At 43.1% G+C, this 19,102-nt stretch overlaps 2 protein-coding genes across 2 annotated transcripts in view; both read right to left on the bottom strand.

The window, feature by feature from the left end:
- Positions 1-9,481, bottom strand: part of esama (endothelial cell adhesion molecule a) — a 42,004-nt gene extending 32,523 nt beyond the window's left edge. Inside the window, exon 1 of the mRNA XM_012827665.3 lies at positions 8,691-9,481. Within this exon, the coding sequence (XP_012683119.1) occupies positions 8,691-8,751 (61 nt within the window). The 5' untranslated portion in view covers positions 8,752-9,481. The remainder of the gene's footprint in view (positions 1-8,690) is intronic.
- A 2,425-nt stretch (positions 9,482-11,906) lies between these two features.
- LOC105900417 (myb/SANT-like DNA-binding domain-containing protein 2) lies at positions 11,907-18,566 on the bottom strand. Its single transcript, XM_012827726.3, has 4 exons — positions 18,015-18,566; positions 16,481-16,736; positions 14,473-14,536; positions 11,907-13,878 (listed from the first exon to the last, which is right to left on the bottom strand). Exons 1-4 carry the CDS (start codon positions 18,564-18,566, stop codon positions 12,990-12,992), a joined length of 1,761 nt encoding a protein of 586 aa, XP_012683180.2. The 3' UTR covers positions 11,907-12,989.
- Positions 18,567-19,102: the final 536 nt, after the last annotated feature.

The following is a 19,102-nucleotide window of genomic DNA, read 5'->3' as shown; positions in this document are numbered from 1 at the left end:
AACTTATGCATTTTCTGCTGAGATACCACAGGGAAATCTGACAACGGGGAGAAGAGAACGCTGAGACCTCCACTCTGCCGTTGAAAACCATAATTAAGTCATAGACCTCAACACACTGATGCCTGACTACACCAGCAGCCTAGACCAGACCCTATAATTAGAGGGAGACTGGGAGACTCAAGTAGAATTACTGATGTATAGAGAAGCAATTGACACAAACACACACAGTGATAAACCAGTGTACCCGAATACATCAAACACACAACGACAGCATATGAGAATACCATCAATTCTGTGTGTGTGTGTGTGTGTGTGTGTGTGTGTGTGTTTGTGTGTGTGTGTGTGTGTGTGTGTGTGTGTGTGTGTGCGTGTGTGTGTGTGTGTGTGTGTACTAACATAGACAATCACAAGAGTAGGGGCGGCTGTGAGTAAGGGGCTGTTCTTCCCCTGTGGTTTGGATCTTCTGCTTGGGAATGGATGACCAAAAGGGGCAGATGAATTGACAGAATGATGGCAGCTCTACGCACACTCTGCCCCTCGAACCTCGCCATAGCAACAGATAGAGTGAAAAAGACTGACAAGAACGTGAACAAAGGATCATGTCTTTCAGAGATCAAGGGAAAGACAGAGGAAGGCGAAAGAGGGAGGTGGAAAGAGATGCAAGGATGAGGACATGGGTTAGAGAGAGAGTGAGGGACAGAGAGAGAGAGAGAGAGAGAGAGAGAGAGAGAGAGAGAGAGATAGAGAGAGATAGAGAGCAAGAGAAAGGAAGATAGATGAGAGATGGATAGAGCTGAACCCGACAACCCAGACTACCTCCATGGCTGAGCCTAACCAAGTACTGTGTGTGTGCCTACGGGCATGTGTCTACTAGCGTGGACATAATTATATCACTTTCCATCAAATCGCCTTTGCTGGAACACAGTGAAAAGGTAATATACATCAGATATATTGGAACAGTAGCTTCTTTTCCTCTATGGCTTTGTCTGTGTGGAGTAAATGGTATTACGACTGATTTTTTCTTGCAAGGATTACTATGGCTGTCAGAAATCAGGTCAGGAGCTTTCCATTCTTCAGTGGTGTCTTTTGGGGTCATGACCCCGACAGCCTGTGAGAATGGCTAGATGAAGGATTCTCAGTTCTGATTGGCCATATGGGATTCCAGAGGATTTCTTTAACATTCTTAAAGCATTTATTCCCTTGGCAGACAGATTCTGTAGAGCCGCCATCAGGTCTATTTCAAAACCACACACACGGTACTTGTTTCATTTAACCTTGAAACTGAGCTGCGTCAGAAATACATGATACGACATCTCTGTATGGTGGTAATCAGGTGATAATAAGAATCTAAAGTGAATTCAAGAAAGAACTTGGATTTGGAAGTAAAAACGCACTGATACCACAGATCCCATATTCCAGTCTATGCCAAATCACACTTAATCTAATGAAAAAAAAAAAATGGGATTTCAAGGGATTTCTTTAACATTAAGTAGAGCATGCATTCTATGCAGTCTATTTCAAAACCACACTCAGATTTAACTACTCATTTCATGTAACCTTGTAACTGGGCTACATAAGAAATAAATGATACCATACATATTATTATCTCTGTTATAATAATCCAAATCAAAAGTGAATCTATAAAAGAACTTGGGGTACCTTGGGTCTCATAATCCTCCAGTCTATGCCAGTCTGTGTCTAAATCACACAGAACCTTAAGACAACCCCCCCCCCCCCCCAACAATTTCAGCGTTTAGACTCAGACCTTAAGACCATCTGCCTGAGTTGTGACAGACACACAGAAAACCTTGAACCTGTCAGCTCAGTCCCTGCCACTGACCTACGCAGAGCGGACACACACACACACACACACCCCGCGTACAAAGCCTCCTCTCACCACTGACAGCTCCCTGCGAGCACAGAGAACAGAGGTGAGACAGCAGTAACGTGTCAGGAACCATCCATAAGACAGCACTCAGAGATCAGACACACGCGGCAGGACAACACTGCCTGTCATAACACTCCTCTGCTTGGTAAAGCTGTGCATACAGTACATATCCCCACACTGTGCCCATGTGAGTCCCTCAAGTTCAGCAGTGATATGCAGACACATCTAATATGTAAGACAGTGAAGTCTTTTTATGGAATCATTTGGAAGCATTAACACAGAATGAGTCCTACGGACTTAACCCTAATCCTTAAATAATATGGCGAACAGCATGATGCAGAAGATGGAAATAGAAGTAGAACTTGCTGGTGCTGAATACTCACTGCCATGTCTGAAATGGTTCACTGATAAATAAATATTGATACAAAAAATATTGCCACATTGCTACATTGCTAGGCTGACTTTGTCAACAACAGCAAATCAAGGTAAGACCATTTATGCTAGTGCTGAACACTCAATGCCATGTCAGAAATGGTTCACTGACTTCAAGAGTTATTGCCAAAATATTACCAGGCTGACTGGGACACTACTAGCAAATGATGTAATGATGAATTATAGCAACTGTTATAAATTACCTCTCTCCTCAAATCTCACTCCTCAAAGGGCTAGATAGACTAGGACAATACTAGTTGTGGGTGAATGACACTCCTATAGGTAGTCCTTGAGAGGCTATCCCTGGTAAGGACGCATACTGTGTGTTTACACACAAAGTGTCCCTCTACTGTAAACAGGCCGTCTCACAGAGCAGGAGCTGGGGGAAGAGGGAGGGGGTGGAGTGGAGCGCGGACGGCGGCGGCGGAGAACGCGTGTATGTCTTTAAGGACGCCACGCACGGGAGGAGGACTGTTGGGAAAGTCGCCCACTGCTTTTCTCATGACCCTTGGCCAGCTCAGAGCGAGCGCCTCTGGGGACAGCAGGAGAGAGAGAGGGAGAGGGACAGAGAGAGGGAGAGAGAGAGAGAGATAGAGGAAGAGAGAGAGGGAGGGGAGGGAGAGAGAGAGAGAGAGAGGGGGGTAGAGGAAGACAGAGAGATAGAGGAAGAGAGAGAGAGAGAGAGAGGGAGGGAGATAGAGGAGGATGGAGATAGAAGGAGAAAGAGAGAGAGGGAGAGAGAGAGAAAATGGCTGTGGAGTCACAGTCACAGATGACTGAGAGTGGCGTTTCAGATGCCTGCATGTTGGCTGTCCCCAAGAGCAAGTGACTGGGACGGATGCCTGCTCTTCTCCTCTGGTGGATCAAATTAAACAGTTGACTCTGGTTAGAATCTGGCCCTGGTGTGGATCTGGCCCTGGTGTGGTGCGGATCTGGCCCTGGTGTGGATCTGGCCCTGGTGCGGATCTGGCCCTGGTGTGGATCTGGCCCTGGTGTGGTGCGGATCTGGCCCTGGTGTGGTGCGGATCTGGCCCTGGTGTGGTGAGGATCTGGTGCGGATCTGGCCCTGGTGTGGTGAGGATCTGGCCCTGGTGTGGTGAGGATCTGGCCCTGGTGTGGTGAGGATCTGGCCCTGGTCTGAAGAGGATCCGGCAGACCTACACCAGTTCAGAGCCAGAGCTGCTCCAGACCTGTTACAGAGATGGCTTCTGAAAACAGGCACACAGTCCAGAGGTCAGGCTACACGTCCTGCCGAAGACCGTTTGAGTAAACTTGGTGATGAGCAAAAGTGGCATTTGCGACCCCGTGTGCACCTTTGATTCAGAGCTTGCCTGAGGGACTTTGAGTCATTTTGTGCCTCCATGTCAGACCCCTTAAAGTACCAGCCCAACACCTGAGACTAGAGCTGTGCTTCCTGCTCTGATCTCTAAAGATTTCCCACAAACGAGAGCCTCGAAACAAATTTATAACCAAAGAATTGTTTTCATTATGTTTTACTATTCCCTTAAGGATCTTTAAAATACATTTACAATCGGTCTGTTATGTGTTATTGTTATATTTAGATATGACCAATTGAAGATAACTATAGGCTGCTGTGTTCTATTTGCGACATGATGACAAAATGACATTCAAACCCGCTGTGTGAAAAGCCTTTTTTTCAAGTGTTTTTGAGGGTGTGGGATTGACATGAGGACAATAAACAAATCCAAACGACCAGAAGCAGGCTATACAAGGAGATGGGGACCAAACTTCAGGCAGCAGACAGGAAGCGTGAGCAGTATTTCTAAGTCCAACACATCACTTCCTGTGCAGGTCTTCCCCTGGCCATTTTCTTCAACCATGACATCATTCATAATGATGATATTCAAATCCATAACTAAAAGAGAACTCAGAGATCAGACACACGCGGCAGGACAACACTGCCTGTCATAACACTCCTCTGCTTGGTAAAGCTGTGCATACATATCCCCACACTGTGCCCATGTGAGTCCCTCAAGTTCAGCAGGGATATGCAGACACATCTAATATGTAAGACAGTGAAGTCTTTTTATGGAATCATTTGGAAGCATTAACACGGAATGATTAATGTCCTACGGACTTAACCCTAACCCTTAAATAATATGGCAAACAGCATGATGCAGAAGATGGAAAAAGAAGTAGAACTTGCTGGTGCTGAATACTCAAAGGCTTTTTTTCAAGTGAGGGTGTGAGGGTGTGGGATTGACATGAGGACAATAAAAGGAAAACAAATCCAAACGACCAGAAGCAGGCTATAAAAGGAAATGGGGCCCGGACTTCAGGCAGCAGACAGGAAGCGTGAGCAGTATTTCTGAGTCCAACACATCACTTCCTGTGCAGTTCTTCCCCTGGCCATTTTCTTTTCAACCATGACGTCCTTCATAATGATGATATTCAAATCCGTAACTAAAAACAACTGCTCAGTGAGAAGCACAGAATCGTTCGCTGCTTGGTGTTCAAGAGTTCTTTGAACGCAGAGTGTGTGACCTTTTTTTTTTTCTCGATGACTGACTCTCCCCCGACAAATAAACAATGAATAGAGATGTGCTTTTCCAAATTGCATGCCAAGGAGTGAGATTCATTTGGGGGGCGAGTTTGGAGATAAGGAGTCTTCGCCACTTTGGTCATGAAGAACACATGTGATAACAGGGGATAGACCTGCCTGTCCTTATCAGCTTCTCCCAGACCAACAACCTATCGCTGCTGTCTCCCAGTTCCCAGACAACTTTGTCTTCAGACTGGAAATGAGAAATGCACTTTTAAAAAACACTGCGCTGAAATATTCAAGGCAATTTCCTCTCCACAAAGGAAGCTCACCTTTACAATGTTCCCTTTACCCTATTTGTAACTACAACGTTATACTAATACCACCTATGCACACTCTCTATTTACTGTCAAATACTGCCTAGCCTCTGAACACATTTCATACTAGCATTTCACATTTTGTTAAAAATGGAACAAAAACCTATGCCTCCACATCTATTCACACACCTTTTAATAGAGCGTTTGCCACAGCCAGACAAAGATAACATGTGCTAGACATGAAGAGCGGCAGGCATTTACATCACACAGTCATCACCGCTACAAAGCATCCCATCTGTGCCATGGCCTTTAACCATTGCTTTAAATACATGCTCGATTTGGTTCAAAGTACAAAATAAAATCATTTGTATTCACATAAATATACATACAGGTATGCATTAAAGAGTGTCCCAGTATTTTACTGACATTTGACAGAAATAAACAGACACACAGACACACAGACACACACACACACACACACACACACACACACACACACACACACACACACACACACACACACACACACACACACACACACACACACAGACAAACAAACACAACATGAGTCAAAGGGTCAAGACCCAGTCACACAGAGGAATAATGAACAAACAACTTAAATAAATAAAAACTATGTCATGTGAATCATTGCCAAGAAGGGCCAAAGAAGAGTGTGTGGTGTGTGTGTGTGTGTGTGTGTGTGTGTGTGTGTGTGTGTGTATTTGAGTGAGTGTACACAGAGAGAGAGAGAGATAGAGAGAGAGAGAGAGAGAGAGATAAAGAAAATATTTTAAACATGAGCCAGACAACAGCACCTTGCTTGCACAGGTGGGGTAGATGTGGCGGTGCACATGGACTGAACACAGAGTCCCTCCCTGCTCTGTCTGACAGACTCATACAGTAATCCACTCCAGCTGTGCATGACTGACACATCTGACTGTGTTTTAGCAGCAAATAGACTTGAGGTTTAATATGCAGGGAAGAGGGTCTCTCATAGATGGGTAGTGTGAACAGGTCATTTTTTTTTTATAGGGGATACCATGTGTCTCCAGAATATGCCGGCTGTACAAGCCTTAATTGGGAGAATTGGGAGTTTAAATATAACACGTGTACTAATTATATGTACAAACAGCATGAGCTAATGAATTATAAATGTGCTGATTATGTCCTAGGCCATGTATAAATAGAAATATGATAACCTAGGTTAGCATTTATGCATGATGTGTTGTGGAGACTGCTGGTCCTGCAAGGCAGTTTGTCTTCTTGACAACTGCTTGACGAGGCGACTGCAGTTGGGCCAACCTCAGCAAGATACCTCACTGCACCAAAGATATGCCACTGCTTTCCTTTCGTTCTTTTAGGTGAGAGCGTATTAATGTCATTTTAGTTTAAGCTACACTGTTCTTACCCTTTCCCTCTTTTTATTTGAGTGCTCCTTTTGCAAACAAAGAGTGTCCTCTGAGGTTAGCACATCTCCAAGAGACCGGTAATTTCGAACATGGCTTTTCTAGAACTTTCTGTCAGGTCAAATAGTAGCTTTGTTGCTCAAAATGATTGGGCACACCAAGGGCACACTATAACAGGTGAGGACTGATGTGTTGCTGACTCGTTGCTCTTGTGGTCTTTGGTTGGTGTTGAGCATCTCTCTTCTTTGGGAGGTACCTTTCATTTGTAGCTGACACAGGATTAAAAGATGCAGTCTGCTTTTCTAGCGAAAGGTTGCTTATGGCTCGGGCCGAGCCGCTATGTTGTTTTGCCATCTATGTAGCCAGGACTATGTAGGAACTGGGTGTTTCTAAGCGCAAAGAATGAACAGACAGCTAGGATACCATTAGAATGAAGTCACTGAATTTGACAAAAAGCGTGTTGGATTAGAAGGTTGGTATCCACATATGAAGAGCCTGTGGTGTCTGTGGATGTGGTTCTCTCCGTCATGTCTAGTCTCACGTAGGCCGGATGTATGTTACCCATAATGTGTAACCAACCATGAAGGAATGTAGCTTATATGTAGGAGGTAACAATGAGTTTGAACAACAATTGAATTTGCAAAACCAATCCCACGCCGCGTGGCGCACAGTAAGGTGCGGTGATACAACGGTGGTCTTGTCAAGGCTGATGCTTTGGAGTGGGCGTAGCCCTGTCAGTAATGATTCGCTGTCCACTGCCAAACATGTCAACAAGTAGTCGGCTCATGTGTTCACCCATGACGAAGTGACTCATCAGGCCCCAGGAGACCATCCTGCTGACCGCATGAACACCCGTAACTCAACTAGGTACATCTACTGGGTGCATGTGGTTGATGACCATGTAAAGTCTGCTGTATCCGTGGCTTCTAACAGAGCCCAATTACTGGGGGGGGGGTCCTGTTTTAGCAGGTGTAACCATTTTGGTTTGTGGCTCTTTGTCACATGTCTGGATGTCTTAGATCTCTTGTTTTTTTCCACAGGTTTAGGTGACACAAAACTAATGAAGTTTTACTTGAGGTATTTTAACCACCTTGACTATCCACTGTTGCATTGGCTGTTGTTTTGGCTGCATTTAATCACAGTTGTGTCTGGGTGTGGTTTTAAGAAATCACCTGGTTTGTGTGTTTTTAGTTATAATTTTTGGTTTGGTTTCAGTGACCTGTTATCTGGTGCTTAAGGGCTACTGAAGTGGGCGTCATGACAACCTTTATACATTATAGTGTTTACTTTATTTCCAGAACCATGTGCCAAATGTTACATTTCCAACATAAATAAAATGGGGTGTCCTAAAAAAATTGTGTTTGCCCCCATGAATGCAGAGCTGATATATTCGTGACTTTACTAAATATTATATGTGATTGTTCTTAAAAGAGATTAGCTGTTTTTGATTGTTGGTGCAGGTACACAGCCACACTAAGCCAGTTGGCTGGTAACCGTAGTATGGATAGGCTCACAAGACTGTTTTGGAAACACACAGCTCATGAGGGCTAGGTACAGCTCCCAAGGAACTGCTAAAAAAGTCGCTGATGAATATAATGTATAAGAGCGTTACAAGAATGTTGTTGTACCCTTTCTCATTGACCTACATTTGGTGTGGGATCGTGTTTTTTAATAATTTAATGAAAAAGATGAGAGTGTGAGTATAAATCACCAAAGAGTGCAACAATTCATAACGCAGTTATTCATTAGCCTATGCTCTCTAAATTTTAAACTTCTTTTTTTTTTTAACCAAAGACCTTTTTCTGTCCAGGGCAGTGTCCTATTTCACCTTAGTGCTGTAGCGGGATTGGTTTAGTTTTTTTTTTCCTTTGACCTGCCAAGAGTTGGTATTGTGAAAAAAGAACAGGTGTTTCAACTTTAAATCCCCATGTTAAAGCCGCTGTAACTAATCTTGTACAAGACAATTGTAACATGTGCATTACCTTTGGAGAAAAGTAATTTTGTCCTCAAAGTACTGTTTACCTCTTACAAGCTGAAGGATTGAAACGGAACGACAGACTTACACGCATCATCGTCCAATTAATAGACATAAAATCGGTATAGTTATAAATAAACCAAACAGCCGAAAACCGAGGTGGACTTACCTGAGAGAAACCACAGAAAGGACAATAAGACCAAGGTGCCAAGTTTCCTGGAAGTCTCCATCGCCGGGTTCGCTTTAAGTGTGTGGCACACTCGCTCCACACAGCCTTATTACTGCGCGCGGTCGTCTGAAGTATTCCTCGTTATCACCGGAGAGCAATTTGCCTTGGGCGCAGCAGTTTAGATCTTTCAAGTGTTTCCTACAACCGCGACTGCCAAAGACACACGACGAGGTCGTCAGCATGGGGCAAAGCTGTGAAGTCCGAGTGCAAGATCATCGGGCACAGTTATTATCCACAGTTCTCAAACAGTCTCAGGCATAAACGTGAATAAAACGAACAGACTCAAAGCAAACTGATTTCTCATCCAAACTGAAGCATTCCCATCCGTTTCCCTTACAACGTCCGACAGCCCACCACTGAGCTTCCCTTAGGAACAGCTCGCCGCCTCTGTCAAAAACGGCAAGATGTCATTATGAGCTATGTCCGTGTAGCCTACAGAGTGCGCTGTCTCTGGAGTGTCTCCGAAGCTCGGTTCACCTGTGACTGTGTTTCTGCAGGTGATACAATAACTCCCGCCTGCCCTCTCCCCACTAGGAGTAGGCTGTGCTGTTATTCCACCAACACAATGATGTAAAAGCCGCGGAGCCACTATAAGGTGATCTACTTCATTATAACTAATCTGATAGATTTACTAGTGCTAATTATTAAGCTAATACTAGCTGGTTTTTGTTTCACAAAACGAAAAGGCATAACCAATTTATTTCATTGCATTGCAGACTAATCAATGGGTTGAATAGTCTATCACTGGTTAAAACCTACTCTCAATTTTCAGAAAAGTCGTACAGGTGGAATTTCCCTAGCCTATATTGTTTTTTTTCTTCTCCTTCAAACTTGTTGGAAACTAGTGCAAGTTATAGGATGTGGGTTCACATAATTCTGCATGCATTTGTCTATGGAGATATTTGAATTTGCTTGATTGTTTCTCTTTTTTTTTTACCGTCAGGCAGACCACCCTAGAGCTATAGTGGGGTAGGGTGGGTAGGGTTTCACCCGGCTTAGCATTTGCATGGGTGGATAAGCCCTCATATTTTATTGCATGTCTGAATGTCTTGTATGGTTAATGCAACCGAACAGGGTGGGGCGCTTCGTCGGAGTGCTCCAGGACTCCCAGCTCCTCAAGCGGGGCGCAGGTTGGTGAGTCTGGATAGGACCCCCCCCCCAGAACTAAACACCTCCTCGCCCTTGGTTCCTGGAGCCGGGCGCATTACTATGGGAAGGTGGTTGAAGAAAATGCGACAGGACTGCTCGATTATAAGAGGTGGATAGGGTTTACGTCTGTGATTACACTCTTGGCGGATGTATTAGTGTGCATTTGCACAACAAAATCTTGGATTACGCCAGCACTGAACCCTTACAGCAAATTCACGCTATGCCTCGTCCTCGAAAGAGCTTTGTATAATTTATAAACTGGAATAAAGAGCTGTTATCAATGGAAGCCCCTGGGTAAGCTTCACTGCTCAGAAATATCCCTGCAGCACAGGTAAATCCACATTTGCTCACAGCCTATGTTAAATCAAGTCAGAAAATGAAACCCAATCTGGTTTTTTATTCTACATTTCAATAAACAATGTGGGCCACAAAATTGTTGCTACTTAAAAAAAAAGAAAAACACCAAACCATGGGCCTGCATTTGTAAACACCAGCAAAAATGGTGCTGCTCTGTCTACACAGGATGCCACCATCTGGGCAACCAGAAATGTCTTAATGTCATAATTACTACGGCTGCGTGATAAAATAATTAAAACATTTGAACGAAATAAATAGGTCCGATATCGATCAGCACGTCCCATGCATTTAGTCTTAGCAGTTCTAAAAGAGCTTTAAGCAGAGGAATGAGGCTGAAGCTAGCCTGGACCACCACAGAAGCGCTCACCTCATGTCACAGTTAGAAAGAAATTAGACGCGGGATCTAAATAATTCATCTCCCTCAGTGGATGTTGAAAATAACACGAGGCATGATCAGCACTTCTTGCCTTCTGGTCAGAGTGGGGTTCTCTATCTAAACATGTGAACAAATTAGGGCTAGGACTAAAATTAAGTATTTGTTTTTGAGCATAATTATTATAATATTCATTAGAAAAATGTCTGAACGACAATATGATTGAGTTCAGGCCTACAGCATGTAAGTACATGATGTTGTGACTTTGAAGTCAAATATTTGTGCATTTGACGTCACATTGCAACAACATTATTACAATCAAACAGTTTTTCTAGATTTCTCATCTATATCATATTGTGTGGAACCCAAGAAATCAGCACTTTAAAGATGTAATTCAATCTTTTATCTTCAGCAGTACAAATAAACAAGTAGTAACAGTGATAGTAACAAACAGTAGAAAGGTTAAAAAGCTTGCGCTGACCTCATAGCACTCTAGCGCCATCTGCTGACTATACAGATAGGCCACAGTGTGCGTTCAGTACACTAACTTCTGTGTAAATTCTACTTTCTTTCTTTCTGTTCAGATACAGATGAGTGGTGTGGGCATCTTTAGATGGATGTTCATTTCTAGATGTTAATTATCTTTTTGTTTTAATATTATTGGTTGTTTGGAATTGTCAGTTCAGAGACCTACATAGTTCATTTCAGACCTGTACAGATACTACAGTAAATTCAGCCCTTCTTTATTCTAGTCTTTTTTCTTTCTTTCTGCCTGCTCTGTTCATAGTGGTGTGTGTAACTGTGTAGACATCAATTTTTTAACGTGTTTACCAAATATATTTTTACTTCAATATTATATATTCAAGAGCTTGGAGACGTTGCCCATCAGAAAGCATAATTTCTTCACAGACAGACTAGTTACAAGGCCTGTTGAAGACATTGTATTGATTTGTGATGTCATTCAGTGTCTGATTGTAGACATATAATCTAAGTCTGTCACTCTCTGTTCAGGCAATGCCAATATACAACATGTGAGAAGTAACAAAACAAGAAGCACAAAAGTTTTGGACCACAAAATGAAAAGTGTGTCTTAGATGTGAGGGGATAAACCTCTACAATGAGATTGACAGAAGTGGTCTCAGTGGTCTTTGCTTCAGTTTCAGTTCGATTTAAACTCAGCAGTACCACTAAACATGGACAGACCAAATTCACTCCATGGTTTCAAAATTCGAAATCGTCAGTGCATATTCATTCGTACAGAGAGATAAAGACATTTATTTGACATGTTGAAACAATACTGACAAGTTTATTTTACCCGTTCTGAATACTTGTCCCAAGGAAAAACAAAACAATTCATGTCATAATGTCGGATAACCTTTCAGTGCCCAAATTATGTACTGCCCCCCCCCCCCAAACAAAAAAAATGTAAACATACAAGACTGTGACCTGGGAACAATACACAAAGACACTGTCTGTTAACAAATATCAAAAACATTTCTTGTGTGTATACTGTACACACATCCCACAAACATACACTCTTGCATGCTTACCTACTCTCTCTCACTCACTCACTCACTCACTCACTCTTTCTCTCATACGCGCACATTTCAATGTTCATATGACAAACCAAATGTAAAAATTTGTATGTCATGTTTGGAAATGCTGGAATGCTTACACTTAACAACATTAATATATAGTCTTAAATATATACTCAATAGAATTTTTATATTTAATGTATATTAATTTATAGTTTCTCCGAGTCCTCAGTGGTGAATAGGTATTTCTCTTTGTCTGAAATTGAAAGGAAAACGAAGGCAGTAAGGAAAGGAAATCAAAGCGACCTCTTTGGCCACACTAAAAGAAAAAAGGCAAAGTTTTCGATCCGCATAGGCAACAATTAAAACAAAGAATAAACAAACGAAAACAAGACAAAAATAAATAAACAAAATAAAATAAACAAACAGGGAAAAGAGAGAGAACACCAGCTCTGTGGAAATTACATTTGTACTTCCTGCCCTTGTCGAGTACATCCTTGAGTCAGTTGAAAAACAATATAAACCTACAGTACTGCACAAAAGTATTAGGTCCAATGAAATGTATGTATCAAGGCATTTCTGGGCACTAAGTGTTTTTTTGTTCTTTTGTTCATGTTTACGTATGTAACATAAAAACAAGCACAAACATTGAACAATAAATGTTTACTAGCAGTTCAACTGTTGAATGTTTATGTGTGTTCATCCTCATGTTATATAGTGCATTTATGAGAGGAAAAAAACGGAAAAAAACACTCACTGGCCAGATGGAACTCTTTAAACACAACCTTCACGTGCCCCATAGTTTAGCTGATTGTTTATCTAAAGTTACAATGTCTCCTTCTTGTTATACTTTAAGGGGTAGCCCACAGCTATCTCTAAACATTCCACTAAAGAGCCTGCGGAGAGAAAGTCCAACTCCACCTCAATGAATTTTATGTAGATGGCTGAGCATGGCACCCCCTCAGGCTTGGAGGGACCACTGCAGTTGGCCTGCAGGAACCTGTTAACAGCAGAGGGCTCGCCCCTGCTGTAGTGTTTCCCCGCAGTCTGAAAGTGCTGAAAGAGGCACTGCTGGAGGGTCTTCTCCTCCGAAATGCCGAGGTAGCAGTACGTTACTTTGGGACGTGTCCTCTCCTCGCGCCCCAACCCGGCGCGCTCCGACCGAGACGGACTCGTCCCGTCCGTTCCGCTCTCCGGAGACGGGGACAGGCACACGGAGTCTTCCATGCACGGAGACATCGGCTGGCTCACCTCCTCGTAGCCGACGGCGTAGAGTCCGTAGGTTTTGGGGATGCCTCCTGGCAGTAGGTACTGGGAGCCGTTGCTGCAGCCGGCCGCCCTGGACTGCGCGATGGGGATCCAGTCCACCTCCATGTGGAGCTCCAGGCAGCGCGCCTCGCTGATGGTGATGTCCAGGAACTTGTAGTAGACATTCTTCCAGTTCATCTTCTGAACCTTGGTCATGATGACGCGGCCCTCTGGCTTCTCTGGGTTGAAGTACTCGCGCAGCCGCTTGCCCAGGGGCACCTGCGAGCTGATCTCGGCGTAGTGGTAGCGGATGTCCTCGCGCCACCGCGTGTTGTAGCCCACGCCGAAAATGGCCAGCTTGTTGGACAGGTGCAGGCGGGAGAAGTCCGTCCACGTCTGGAAGTGCTCCCACTTAATGTCCACCGACTCCAGGATGCGCACCACGTTCTGCATCACTTCCTGTTTCCTGCCACAGCCACAGAGAACAGATGATGTCAGAGACCCCCCAGACGAGACCCTCATCTCTCATAACATTTTGAGCTGCAACCTTTGGGTCACAGGTCTTCAGGTCTGGTTATAGCTTTCGTGAGAGCCTTCATTCATGACTGTGTTTGTATGTCCCTGACACACGACAAGGCGCATCTCTAGTGCAAAGTACATCAGTAGAATATGTAATAGAAGTATAGAGGTTAAACCTACTCATTTGTAAATAAATTCACCTTTTGAGTCCCTTCACCCTTTTTTTCCTCCACTCCAGATTCTCCCAAATGTGCATGTCAAATGTGCTCAAGTATGAAAGCTCTTGCATACTGCAGTTTATGAATTATTGTTCATTATTATTTATTCATGTAGCATGTGCCCTGGGATCCAATTTGCACTCAAATGTTTTGTTGTTAACTAGTTAGAAAAGACCCCTTCCCCAGACAGGTAAGAAATAACGGGTTTTGACAAAATCAACACTCGACACAATAATTCTCCCTTAGAACATGACTACATCCATTTGTTATACGCAATAAAGCACAGGTGAGAGATAGACGGCAGCAGTGTCTCTGATACTCACTGCATCTGCACAGTGGGCTCCGGCCGTGGCTGTAGCACTCTGTACTTTGGCAGTGGGACCTCATCTGGAAAAACAGACCAAAGTTTCAAAAAAGGGTTTCAAAAACCTGTCAAAATCGGAACATCTTCATCCAACACGACAGGCCCTAATTTGGTGGCAGTGCACTGTCCCCCTACTGGTAGGTTTATGCCATTATGAAAGCTTGTATCATGGGTGTGTATTCCTGATGGCAAAGGCAAAGATTTTCCATACACAGTTTGCTCATTTTTATATCAACACACACATAGTTATAGAGAGAGATAGAGAGAGATAGAGAGAGAGAGAGAGAGACAGAGAGAGGGAGAGACAGAGAGAGAGAGAGAGAGAGAGAGAGAGAGAAACATTTATATAAATATAGACACATTTAACTGATAATCTCATTCATTTACGGACAGAATCCTCTCATTACGTGTTCAATCATGTACAGGGTTAAATCAACATCTTACAAACTGTAGTCTTCTTTTTTGTATATATCAAGTGTAAAATATTATATGGGACTCATGGGATTTTTGATATTGACAAATCCAATATGACAATATATTGTGCAAAATACACACATATATATATATATATATATATACAAGTTAAACAATGGCAACTCTGTGTTGGTCATGCAAGTAGCAATAGTTAGAGAGCCTGCATGAAAACCAAGTAAACAGTCACACGAGACCAGAAAGCTGCAGCACCACCACATCCTGTTCAGTAATCTATGGTCGTGCACTGCTGACACAGGGCACACACACACACAGGGCACACACACACAGGGCACACACACACAGGGCACACACACACAGGGCACACACACACACACACACACACACACACACACACACACACACACACACACACACACACACACAGCAAACTGACACAAGGTCAGACATGACCACCGTGTGGATGACTGCACAGATGTTGCCTGTGATGGCTTGTTATTTGCATGTGCATTTATTAAGAGCTCAGGAGGCAAGCACTTACTGGCTTTATGATTCATATATATCATAGGATTACCGAGGCAGTTACATATTGAAGTAGACTAATCTATACTAGGATTTTAACACTACTACAGCCCACTCACATTCAGTTTTTATTCCACAGAGCTTTCTGGGGGGCCACTCCAAGATGTAATATGACCAATACACCGTATGTATATGGAATGTGCACCAGATCATGTTCATTTCTTATTATATTAGTCTTATTTTATTTTATTTTATTATTATAGTTAGTTTCTACTATGTTGGCACTCTGAGATTCTTCTGAATGAAGAGAACGTTACAAATAAAATGTATTATTATTATTATTATTATTATTTCAGCCAAATCCAGATATAGAGCAACTACAGGCTACTAGTTACTGAGAAAAACACAACTACTACAACATTTCCAAGCAAGTGTCAGAAATGTAAAACAATATTCATTCAGTAAAATAGAATAATTCCATGGCTCTTGGTTCTGAAATGGCTATGTAAAAAAAAACCTTGCATCTGACTAAGCAGCTCACGGTTCATGGATGATGCTGCACAGCGTCATGGTTACTTACATCAAGCCTAACACCAGGCAGAGGCTATAACCTCGGATTAGTACAAGCCTTTTGGTCTCCTAACCATCACCCTTTCTCATTCCACTGTGCTGTGTCTAACTTTCAAAAGTGCTGATTTGTGCAGTCATTACCACAAGGCTTTACCACTTTATAATACTTCCCAACAATTCCACACGCAGTCCTAACCATAGGCCTACCTGTACCTGTAAGTCACTGCCGATAATAATTAACTAAAATAATACGAATAAAAAAAAAAGAAAAACATTTAAATGAAGAGCATTTAAATAAATACTAATTATGGATTTTAAAAGATCACAGCAGCATGGAAAGAGGCAAACTATATCCAAAGACCCATGAAGACCCTACAAAAAGTAAAGACCATCCATCTTTCTGCTGTAAATGTTAAATGCTCTCTTGGTCAAATTCTCCTCACCTGCCTCTACCTCTCCCTCCTGGAAGACAGCGGAGAGCTCCTGGTTGCACCACTCTTCCTGAGAGTAGTCCTCCATGGTGCTGCCGTCGGACTCCATCTCCTGGTACAGCCCGCTGCTGTTGATGAGGACCGGCTGGCAGGTCTGGGAGTCCCAGCCTCCCTGGCCAAACACCTTCTCCAGCTGCTCGATGGAGTAGCTGCTCTTCCTCTTCCCGATGCCGTGTTCCTTCACTCGGCTGTAGCAGCGCCGCAACGTCTGGTCGGGCACAAGGTAGCCACATAATAGAATTAAAGAATTAATGTGGCCTCCTTCAAGGGGGACAAATAGTTGCCCGTTAAATTAATTAACTTAGTTAATTTAGCCTACTTAGCCTAATTAACTTAACTTAGCAATTTACAAGTAGCCTTGATGAGAGATAACAGAGGATTGATCTTCATTTGAGGAGTTTCTTTACACGTAATCATCAAATACAAAATCTTAAATAAATCACCATAAAGTTGCTACAAAGCAATATCATTTTCTCACCGGGAACCACTTGTTAGTTCCAGTAGTTCAAAAAGACTGATTTCTCATTACAAATAGTGAAGCCTAAAGGGCTTAGGAACCACAACACAGTTAAAGGTGACACAGTGTGTTGATTGGCTGGAATGCTTGTATGACCTAGTTCGAGCCACTATGTTTGTTTCCCTTTTACAAAGCCAGGACTGTGTAGGGACATGAGTTTTTTTGGGACCAGATACGGTACATCTTAGGGACCATGAAGAGCAATTCGCTGAATTTGACAAAAAGTGCATTGGATTATTATTGCACATTTAAGGATTTTAAATACTATCAGGCCGAGCTATTTTGACAGGCCCTGACACCAAAACGCTTTTTTTTTTTTTTTTTACCACTTGCTGAACATGACCAACTGCCAAACAGGCATCCATGTGACTGCTACATAGTCCATAGACATAGTGTAAGCAAGTGTAACAAATAATAATGTTGGTAGTACAGTACAAAGAATAATGACACCATGTGATAGAGAGGATCCATGTTGCATTTTTGGCCTTAGAAGACTATATGAAGACAGCAACAACACAAGTCAGCCTGTACTGAATGCATCACACTTCTCCAGATAATGATGACCAAGAGACTCCTCCACAAGTGTCTCAGCTGAGCTTGGGACATCCATCTGCCCAGAACAACCTCTGGATCAATCACCCCTGAACCACCTATCACAGGGGAAATCAGGAAGCTCCAAATCTGATCATTAAAAGGTAGGCTACTGCATAAAAACGGAGATTCACTACCGCCTTTGACAGTGAAAATGCCTACTCGATCCCAAACAGACCATCGACATAGCCTATATCGTCTTCTATCCCTTTGATTAGCCTGACAATATAGCTGCCATGTCCCTCTCTGTCCATGTACAAGTTAACGTCACTTTTCACGTGGGCTAAAGGATATATTTCCTACTTGAAGTATGTAATGGTTGAGTAAATGGACAACTACATGCTGCTATTTAAGCAGACTCATTATCGTCACGTTTACCTTCATTCTCTCTCTACATTGAGAGGGAGTCCTTTCATAGCCGAGCTCTGACAGAGCTCTTGATACCCGTTCGTACATTGCTGGTCCTGGGGCTTTACCAGAGAAAACAGTCCCCGCAACTTCAAGCTGTTGCATCCGTGCCTCCGTTAACCTCTCGTTTCCCCATACAGCGATGAGGGCATTTGTTTCGGACGGGGTCCAGGACATACCCCGGCAGGCGGTGAAGCTGTTAGAGGCAGAGGCCGATCCACTTCGGCCTGCGCCCCCCGACATGGTATTGCCAACATTGAGAGGGGAAAATCTGTTGGGCGTGGAGGGGTTGGAATGGTATTGATTGCCGTCACTCAAGTCCTCCGATTCTGGGGATGGAACTTCAGTTTTTGGGATCTTTAATGGCATCGTTACTTCGGGAGACTGATCCGCGTTACTGGGCGCCGCCATCTTGCCTCTGTTGCTAGGGGGAGGGAATGGGAACTGACGTTGTTTGCTGTGCGAGTCAAGTGCATTTTGGGATATTTTGTTGTGGAAATGCCTCGGTAATCCTAAAACCATAACAGCCCATTTTGACTGATTTACAAAACTGACAAAGGGAATTGTAACATAAGAAAAAGTTGCCAACGCATAGCCTACACATAGTGCTACCTCGCTGTCTGTCGTACAAGAGAATACGCAAGTTGGGTGAGGTTTAGATTTTGTAATGTGAAGCTGCTAGCGTTTTCAGTAGCCTAGCCAAACAGTAGACACGACAGGTAATGTCTAGATTCTGCGCAGAAGCTATGCAACTAACATGGCACATTTTTACGGCACTGGAAAGCATGCCTTGTTAAACTGTTTAAATGCGTTTTCCCTTTGAAAGGCTACAAAACAGGCCTAATGTCAAAACATACATAAAACTAACGTTAACTTACAACTTGTTAAGCATAGGCCTACCCCTTAGCCTGAAGTGGTGACTTTCAGTTGTGTGTAACATCAGACACTGGCACTCAAGTGTGTATTACAGCATATAACACATCAATGATCAACCAGAGTGCAGGAGTGACGTGTCTAGTGATATATGGCAAAAATCGGACAATTTAGGCATATTCAAT

This window comes from Clupea harengus, chromosome 8 (genome assembly GCF_900700415.2).
Source record: "Clupea harengus chromosome 8, Ch_v2.0.2, whole genome shotgun sequence".
In the NCBI taxonomy this organism is placed as follows: Eukaryota; Metazoa; Chordata; class Actinopteri; order Clupeiformes; family Clupeidae; genus Clupea; species Clupea harengus.
Note: the sequence above shows the minus strand (reverse complement) of the source record. Positions and strands in the feature narration are given on the sequence as shown.

Excerpts from the sequence above, each read along its gene's own strand:
- LOC105900417 (XM_012827726.3), bottom strand. The coding sequence starts at position 18,566 with ATGGTTTTAGGATTACCGAGGCATTTCCACAACAAAATATCCCAAAAT. Across the intron at positions 16,737-18,014 it reads AATGTAGAGAGAGAATGAAG|ACGTTGCGGCGCTGCTACAG; the intron begins GTAAACGTGACG and ends GTGCCCGACCAG. Across the intron at positions 13,879-14,472 it reads GAGCCCACTGTGCAGATGCA|GAAACAGGAAGTGATGCAGA; the intron begins GTGAGTATCAGA and ends TGGCTGTGGCAG.